The 10,084-nt window shown below is 25.7% G+C and overlaps 1 protein-coding gene across 3 annotated transcripts; it reads left to right on the plus strand.

Annotated features, from left to right (window-relative positions):
* The first annotated feature begins 723 nt into the window (after positions 1-723).
* Positions 724-9,836, plus strand: LOC112600209 (RNA-binding protein 5-like). 3 transcript variants are annotated; one of them, XM_025347388.1, is made up of 4 exons: positions 724-947; positions 6,262-6,350; positions 6,514-6,600; positions 7,026-9,836. In XM_025347388.1, the coding sequence occupies exon 4, from the start codon at positions 7,026-7,028 to the stop codon at positions 9,750-9,752; it is 2,727 nt and encodes a 908-aa protein (XP_025203173.1). In that variant the 5' UTR covers positions 724-947; positions 6,262-6,350; positions 6,514-6,600; the 3' UTR covers positions 9,753-9,836. The 3 variants fall into 3 exon arrangements, with proteins under 3 accessions (XP_025203173.1, XP_025203172.1, XP_025203174.1); XM_025347387.1 differs by having other exon boundaries at positions 6,262-6,600; XM_025347389.1 differs by lacking the exon at positions 6,262-6,350.
* The last annotated feature ends 248 nt before the right edge of the window (positions 9,837-10,084 follow it).

A 10,084-nucleotide genomic window follows, 5' to 3' on the forward strand; every position in this document is an offset into this window, starting at 1 on the left:
GTATTGATTTTAATAATATATGATTACATTTTTAATTATTTAAAAATAAATAACCGTTGTTATAATAAATAAACTTTAACCTATTTTTATTTTAAAAAGCAAAATTATTTATTCAATTTTTAATTTATATTATCATACAGTTGGTCAATTTTTTTAATCAAGGCAAGGTTGATGGTTTTAAGAGTAGGGGACCTGTAAGGTCTTTCTGGATTTACAGATTTACTGCACTAATTCGCAATTATTGATATTATACCGCAAAATAATCTAAATTGGTTTTGAAAATTAATTTTTTATTCTGTTTATTATTTATTATTATGTACATGGTTGGTTGCAGATCAGTTTCCGATGAAATGTCGCGGAACCATATTTTTTAACTAAAAACAGCAAATATTTAATATTTACATGTATAAATTATAATAAAAAGAAATATGATATAGTTTGAAAAAATCAGTGTTGATCACAAGTTAAATTATCGAAATAAATAAACAGTATAATCTATTTAGATTTATATGATAAAAAAATTGTATATTTATTATACAGTTATTATATCTAAGGTATTTATTTAAAAAGAGCGGGAGTTGATAGACTAATAGATACATTATCTTTGGAATTTTATGGCGTGCTACCGCCCGGGTTCGCGTTATCGGAACTACTGATAACGAATGGACAATGGTGGTAAATACTCACAAATCATAATAAAAAATTTAATTTAACAATATTTAATTATTTATATATTTTGAAACTAAAATCGATGTTATATGTGATTTTTTTTCATAGTGGTCCTAGTTAAATTTTATTGCGATGTCAACGTCGCTGAACCTTGATGTGATCGGAGTGATTTGAATGATAATTTTTTTGTGACACACGGCCAAAAAATATTCAGCTCAATTCTTCAATAAGTTATTTGTCAGACAAAAATTATATTGGGTGCTGCAATTCGGTTATAGGTAAGTAGAAAATAGCCAATTGCGATCGGCTATGATTTCATTAATAACTATTAACACTGTTCGCTGTTTGACATTAATTTTCCATCGCCGATGTATTCAATGATGATGAGGCGATGCTTATAATATAACTAAATATTTTTTCAAATGTTAATTGTTATGTATACTGTTTTCAAGTACTAGTGGTTATCTATTTAGAATATGTTTATATTTATTTATGAATGTCAATTTATTGTTCTAATCGGTATTGGGGTTTAATTAAATCTCAAAGCGAGATAGCTAAAATAATTAAAATATTTTTTCTCAGCAATATGATTGTATGTTAATAGTATAAACTTTATATTATAATTTGAAAAATCCATGTTATATGATATGTAGGTATCTGAACATAAATAGTTCTAATTGTGTTATAATAAAAGTGTAATTTACTAATGTTGGGCGATTTGATAATTTTCAACCAATTAACTTAAACTAATCTTTTCTAATTAAAGTTTTATTAAGAAGCTTTAGCATTCTTAAATTTTTGTTGTTTAACTATTAATGTTATTTTAAAAATGAATAACTTTATATGCTTGGTGTCCAGATTTAATATTTGAAAAAGGTAAATCAGAATCTAAATTAATTTTAATAAATACTTATACCCCAACCTCACAAGCTATTAGGTAAGACAAATAACGCTCTTGCTATTAGGATAAACATTACTAAGTCGTTAAGGGGCATATTTAATATTTTGTATGTCAATTTTAATATAGGTAGATACTTATTTAATTATTAGGTATCTATGTATTGTATAAGTTAACTTTAAGTAAAACAATATTTAGTTTACAACTTAACTACTTTATGAACTATTATTACAATTTGTGGATCTTATTAAAAAAATAAAATATTTTGTATGTTATATATATTGTATTATTGTTCATGTATGATTGATAATTATATTTTGATTGGATATTTATTATGTTGACTTTTTTAAACGAATAATGTTAAGTAAATTAAAAACTATACTTTTATATTAGTTAGAGCAGGTTTTTTTTGTAAATATATATTTTTTTTAAACAAATATGTATTGGTGTGTTGTAATGTCACATTGACTTAATTAAAAAGGTATGTACAGGAATGGATTAGTCTATTAAAAATTCGGAAATCTTCTTAACTGGCCAGTTCTTGTATGGCATGCCATATTGTTTTATAGTTCCAAAAAAAGTTATATTATTTTTTAAAATAAGCATAAAATGTTTAAATAATGAATATGTTGTTATTATTTTGGTATTATTATTAATAACAATCACTAATATTGTTTTGTATGGCTTATTGATTTATTTATTTATATTTATGTAAAGTAATTTATAACACTTATAAGATTGATATATTATACTAAAATTTGCCTATTAATTTAAATGACTTTTTAGAGATCATATAAATAAATTAAATCAATTAAAGGCACATGTAGGCGCTGCAAGGATGCTGGTTGATAAATAAATTTATACTAGAATGTTATAAAATCATTATATATTTTTTGCAACGTTCCCCTTTCTATATATAATGTGCATAAACTCTCCTTTAAATATGTATGGGAAAATTAGCATTTATGGTACCTGAATGGTGTAGTATATACCATTTTTTTTTTTTTTTTTTTTGAAAATTAAGAAATTAAAAGTTGATTATTGTGGAGAAAATTGTTATCTAATTGTTTTTGTACAGTTAATACAATGTAATATATGAACAGTTAAAGAAATAATAGAATCTATTTTCATAAAAAGTTTAGAATATTAAATGAACTTTAAAATAATATACAAGAAGTTAATATTTCTACTAATTACAAAATATTTAAAGTTATTTTCTGTTTATATTTAAAAATGTAATGTGGCAAACTTCAAGCTTAAGACCGAACAGATTAAACTTATCTGACTAACCTACAACTATTAATAGCTATAATTATAGTTATTATATATTTTAGTAATATAGGGGTACAACCAAAAAAGTTTTGAAATTTTAGTAAAATAATGCTTTTTTCTTGGGGGGGGGGGTAAGTTACATTTGTTTGATTGATATTTCCCAGTCCAAAAAAATTTATCAATCCACTTTTAGATACCTATAATATATTATTATTTATTATCTACTAATCTACCTATGGTAAAAATAAAAATAAAATATTTTTAATAGGCTTAAAGTGTTTAATATAAGCAGTTGTATTAACTAATAACTTTTAATACTTTATTATGCATGTTGTAATTATTTTGGTGTACTATAGTCAAATTAATATGTACTTAATTGTTTAAAATAATGTTAGTATTACGTTTGTTGTTTCTATTGTTCATACACATTATAGCTTGATCTTTATTTGCATTTATCAGTGTGTAGCTAAACTGCGAACTGTTCAAATTTGGTAAGCATAACAAATTAAAAAAAAAAAATAATAAAAATGCCCTATATATAGGTTTTTTTTCTAGTAAATGCAAATATTAGTTTTGTTATACCTAAGATATAAGTCTGTGGTAGATAGAAATGATTTATATTAAAAAGTCAAAATCATCTTCAGTTCATGTTACTGAATTATTATCAAAAATAATTTTACAAAATATAATATGCAAATTATATTATTTATGATTTATAAATGTTTTTTAATTAGGTAGGTATTATATTAAATTGTGTAGATATTCAAATGTTTTATATCTTATAATTATGTTTTCATAAAAAGAATTCCAGATTTCTTTGTTGTATTTATTGAATATTTTTTTCAAGTTGAAGTATCTTTTAAGTAAATAATAAAAATGGTACCTAATAAAAAATAAGTTAATGTTTTTAACAGATTCAGTGGCGCTGAGCCATATAAATTTAAGTGAAGCAAAATCAAAATATTTATACACCCACCCACCCTCACTGAGGTTGTTGTCTACCTCTAATGACTAATAACTTAAGTTATTTATTTATTTATTTAGTATAAGTATTATGTAATGTAAAAAAAAAAAAAACATATACAAATAAAACCACCCACCCTCTTTATTATATGAAGCGATCGTTTCAGTTCATGTATAGGTTCAGCGCCACTGAACAGATTCATTTTTTAGTTTAATATTTCTAATGATAATTTTTTAAAGTTTGATATAAAATCCTATTGCTATTAAATTTAACAACAATTTTAATTTTGTTTCAATGTCATATTGAAATAAGAAATGTATTATCTACTACAAATTATAATAATGTGAACTTAATCAATATACGAGTATTAACATATTATTAATAAGGTATCCATATAATATATATTATTATCTGTATCTATATCTGTATATTAAATAAAATAGAAACCTTTTTTTGTATGTACGCATATAACTCAGAAAGTACTCAACAAATTTTAGTAGTTTTCACTAATGAATAGGTCTAGACTCAGGAAAGTTTTTAATGTATAATTTGTTTTAGAAAAATTAATTGGGTGCAAAAAATAACAATTATGTAAATAATTCAACACCTTACATCGTATTCAGTGATGTTTCAGGTTCAAATTACAAACGCTTAACATATTTTTTTAAAAAAAAGTTTTACCTTACTTTTTTATTGAGAAATAATAGATTATACTAATAGTAATAATATAATTCCATTCCAGTTTAGACAACTCCAATTTTCCGTGAAATTAAGCTTTTCAATGATTATCAATAAGGCTCAGGGTCAAACATTAAACTTTACAGATGTAGACTTTACTGTCTAGTATTTTTGCTGGCCCCAGAAGATGAGACACTTAACATGGTATATCCAGAAATATTTAATACTTGAGATAAATTTAAAGTACTGATGAAAATAAAAAAAGTATATATCATAAAAAAATGAATACATTCCATACTTAAATATACATATTATAATAGTATACTTAAAAATAAATCAAATTAAATAACTAATATAATACATATCAAGCTTTTCACATATTTATAATTATTTATAAATGTACTGAAATCTAACAATAGAAATATATTGCCTGGTCAGCTAGTTTATTAGAAATGAACATTTTTTCATAGTTTCTTAAATATACCTAAAAATGTTCCAAATAATAAGTATAAAATAGTAGGTATTCGTGATATCTATGATTACTGTGATTATTCATTATCATAATTATACTTCCTATACATACATATAATATTCAGTAATAGTATACATTTTATATTTTACATATGCCTTTAAAAATTTCCATTGAATATATGTATTAGGTAAACTTTTATTATTAGGCTAATATTTAAATCGAATAAATAAAATAATTAGTATAAATTCTCTAATCATATTATTAGATAATCTTATTTAATTAAATATTTATTTAAAATTTACTAACCCAGATTAGATTTTAAATTTAAGTAAAAAAAAAAAAAATATGTAAAGAATAGTAATTCGTTTATTTTTTTTAATATGACTTTTTAATTTATTATCACAGCTCGAAAGTTAAAAGCACTAAAAATGTATTTTTTAGCTCTTAAATATGCACTTCAATACTCAAAAATATGTGCTATCTAACTAAAAATCAAAAAATATGCATTCAACTTGAAAAAATTATAAATTTATTAGAAAAAAAATTAAATGCAATTTTACAATTTTATAATTTACAGTTAAAAAGAAAAAAAAAATTCAAGAATTTGGATACTTTTAAAAATATAACCAAATAAATCATTATTTTCAACAAAATGCGGATATTTTATATATTATGTGAAAATATTACCCAAAATAGTACTAAAAACACTAAATTAGCAAAATAACAATAAAAACCGTAATATGCAAAAAATAGAAAAAGAAAATTTCGTATATGACACCAGAGAAGTATGAAACATATTTGTATCTTACTTCAGATGTTCTAGGACAAACCAAGAAAAATATGCATTTGCTACAATTTCCGAGCTCTGTTTATAATACATGAATGTTATGATTATTTGAATAGTCTAAATTATGTATAGTGGATTGTTTTGGGATTATTATTGTAATTTAGCTTATATAGTGGGATAATTAATAATATTTTAGAGTTAATTATTTAATATCATAGTCAAATTGATTATATTTTTTTTTTGGTTTTGGCTTGTATAAGTAATAAATTTAATAACAGTTAATATAAATAGATTTATTTTATACCTCAATAATAAAATTAATTATAACATACTAATAAATAAGCTTGTATACAATTGTTTTTGTAATGATAAATATTTTAAAAAATTAGAAGAATATATGAAAAACCATAATATTGTAACTTCTTTTTCTAAATTTCACCACTGGAGTCAACTGTATTGATAAATGGATTTTTAAAATATAATTGGATGTAATATCATGAGTCATTATAAATGTATTGCAGATTTGTGTATCAGCCTGTTCAGTCATTACGCTTTGGTTGTTTAGGACTGTTCCAAACTAGTTCTCAACTAGTACTATTAATATCCAAAGGTTAGTCAATTTTTAAACAATGTTAGTCAATATTGGCTATGCGTCAGAAATGTGTCTTGAACCTCTGACAGATTGATTATTGTTGTTGACGAAGTGTCCACTGTTGATCATTAATTGATCATTTTAATAATTTCATTCAATTTCAATACAAATTGTATTACAGATTATTCAACAATCCAAACAACCATCAAGAATAACTTAAAGCTACGTTGCCTGTGCTACATTCATAGAACATTCATTTTTGTTTGAGGTAGGACCAAATTAAATTAAATTTAACTGTAGACTTGTATTTTAATCATTATTTAATAATTAACTATAATCTACTTAATTAATATATTATGTCTTGTATTAATTGTAATTATTATTAATACAAATATATGTCATAAAATATAGAAACTTTAACAAGAAATTATGTACCTACATAGTTTCTTTTTATTTGTAGATATGATTTATATAAAAATTTGTTTATATATAAAAAATGTTAATTCAAATTAATAGTATGCAACTAATTAGTATCATTTAATTAACTTTATTACTTTGAGTAAGTAATAATAAAAGAAAATCATATTTGAAGAAGGTCGTAAAAGGGACCAAGGCGAATGAGGAACACAAATTTAAAGTTAATAAGTTTCTTAAACTAATAAATGTTGTCTGTTTGTTTGTTTCATTGTAAAGATGGACGCAGAGTTTGTGGTCAAGGATACATGTGGTTATGACTCAAATAATGATGAGGTAAAATCATCTACTAGACGAAGTGTTGAAATGGACTTGGTAGCTTATGATTCATCTCCTCGTTCAAACGGATCTAATCATAGTACCAACAATGAACAAAGTGTAGATACTTCAAATAATAAAACTAACTGGTATAAATCTGTAGATTCATTTCTGGATACTGAAAAAAGTAAAGAAAGAGGCAGAAGTCGAGATCATAGTCAAAAAAGTAAACATGATAAAAGTTCGAGTAGACATGGTAGTAGGAGACATAGTAAACATAAAAAGCACCATAGGTCAAGATCAAGAAGTAGGTCTAGATCTAGATCTCGGTCTAGATCTCAAAAACGAAGAAATAGATATTCTCCAGGTGATCGTGACTCGCAAACAAGTCAATATAGTAGTGATGAAGAACGTCGAAAACGTCGTTCAAGAAGCCTTGAAGGTTCTGATGGGCCTAGAGTTAGAAATATATACTCAGATTCAGCTACTACTAGTACTCGACGCCACTATAATACTGTAGACACAAGAAGAAGTCAAGATGGATCACAAGAATATTATCGTGAAGAAGATTTTGATAGATACACATTTAAAAAACAAATTCCGAATAAAACTATTATTGTCCGTGGCTTAGCTCCCCATATATCAGAAATTGATATAAGAAAAGAGATATTAAAATGTGGTCTTACACCTGTTGATATACGTCTGATTAGGAAAAAAGATACCGGGTCATCTCGTGGGTTTGCATTTGTAGAATTTTTTACAAAAGCAGAAGCTGAGACACTTATGGAAAGTAAACAAGGTGAAATGATGTTGAGAGATAATTTTAGAGCAATCATGCAGTATACTATTTCTACAATTGACCCTGAAAAAATGTTATCTGATTGGTGGTGTAAATGCAATGCTCATAACTTTAAGCGTAGAGAAAGTTGTTTTGTATGTGGAGCTTCAAGAGAAGTAGGAGAAATATTTGATCACACAAAAGAAGTCAGTTCTTATCCTACACATACAGTTTTACTTAGAGGGCTAGAATTGCTTACAACTGAAGAAAATGTTCTTAAAGCTATACAACCACTGTCAACACTGCCTATTCGAAGTGTTCGAATCGGTCGAAATCCATTGACAAATGTCTCTAAAGGTCTTTGCTACTTAGAAATGAACAATGTGGTTGATGCTATGTACCTCCATAATGCATTAATTGTAGAAGATCCATTGCTTATCGATGGAAAAGAAGTTCTTGTGTCATACTGTAAACTTGGGCCAGTCGGACCAATAGCTACTGCTTCAATGGGTAATGCTGCAGTTGAAGCAGCTAAATGGAGCAATCAGAAACCAGAAACTCCAAACTATACTATTGCTGATGTTCCTAGACTTGCAGAATTTAGTGCAAATATTTATGCAAAAACTCCTATTGAACGAACTTCGTATGTACAATATTATACTAATTTTTATACTGAAAAAATACAAAAGGGAGAGACTATTAGTATGCCGTCTGTACCATCTGTGCAACCTATTTCAGCTGTTTATGCACCTGTTGGAACAGTTGTTATTTCACAAACTGTTCCAGCTTTTCCATTACCTATTACTAATAAAGTTGATTCTTTAAGTCAACCTCCATCTGGGAAAGGAGATATCACATATTCTCCACCTGATTTATCTACTTATCAATATGACAAAGCATCTGGTTATTATTATGACCCATACACTAAGCTCTATTATGATGCAAACTCACAGTATTATTTTAACAGTTTTACAAATAGTTTTCTTTATTGGGATGCTACAAAACAAACTTATTTATCAGCGCCTTCAAATGAAAATTCAAATTCTAATGGAAATAACATCAATAACGAATCTAAAAAAGAAGAGCCTCTTGTAGAAGAAAAAAAAGATGATGACAAAGTAAAAGTAGCAAAACGTATTGCCAAGGATATGGAAAAATGGGCAAAAACATTAAATCAAAAAAAGATTTCTGCCAAACAAAATTTAGTAGCAGCCCAAGTTGCAATACAAACTGCAAAAAATCAAGCTGCAGCAGACATTGGGTATTCTGTAATGGGCACTAAGACAGAACCTAAAAAACAGCAATTTCCAGTTGCTTCCACATCTGATGATACTAGTTACAACGATGAAATTATGGAAGAAGCCAATCGAAGCGAAGATGAACAACATACTGATTGGGTTAAACTTGCTTGTTTATTATGTAAACGACAGTTTAGTAGCAAAGAAATATTAATAAAACATCAACAAATGTCTGACTTACATAAACAAAATATTAGAAATTGGTACAATGAGAGAGGATTAGATCCAGATGATGAATCAAAACGTGTTATTCAATATAGAGATAGAGCAAAAGAAAGAAGGATGAAATATAATGAGCCTGATAAACCTTTAAACAACTTAAAAGACAAGTACATGAAGGCCAAAGAAGCTACTGTAGATTATGAACAACCAACTAAATTGGGTATTGGATCAGACAACAAAGGTAACAAATTATTACAAAAAATGGGTTGGCAAGAAGGAATGGGATTAGGTAAAAGTAATCAAGGACGAACAACTATAATAGAAGCTGAAGGTAGATTAGCAAATGCTGGACTAGGTACTAGGGCTGTTGGTGTTGTTCCAGGCCCTCGTGAAACATACAAAGATTGTGTGAAGAAAATGATGCGTTATAGGTATAACGAATCAGAGTAATTTAACAGGTAAAGATTGAGATTATTTATCATGTAGTGTTTTTCCAATAGGCAAAAGTTATTTTAATATATGATGTACCAATCTAATATTTTATTTTTCTTCAAAAATTATGAATATAAATAATATAAAATATGATTTTAAGGACATAGTTCAACATATATTAATTAAAATACATTTGAAGGCATTTTATGTTTAATATTATATTATAGCATTTTAAAGACATTAATGTTATTTTAGTGACAAAAAATTTTGTTTATTGTAATATTAATTAAAATCTTTGATACATTTAATAGTTTTAAAATACATTTACGTGTAAATGTAATGTAATTAGT

Source organism: Melanaphis sacchari, unplaced genomic scaffold (assembly GCF_002803265.2).
Source record: "Melanaphis sacchari strain LSU unplaced genomic scaffold, SCAv2.0 Contig61_pilon_pilon, whole genome shotgun sequence".
Taxonomy (NCBI): domain Eukaryota; kingdom Metazoa; phylum Arthropoda; class Insecta; order Hemiptera; family Aphididae; genus Melanaphis; species Melanaphis sacchari.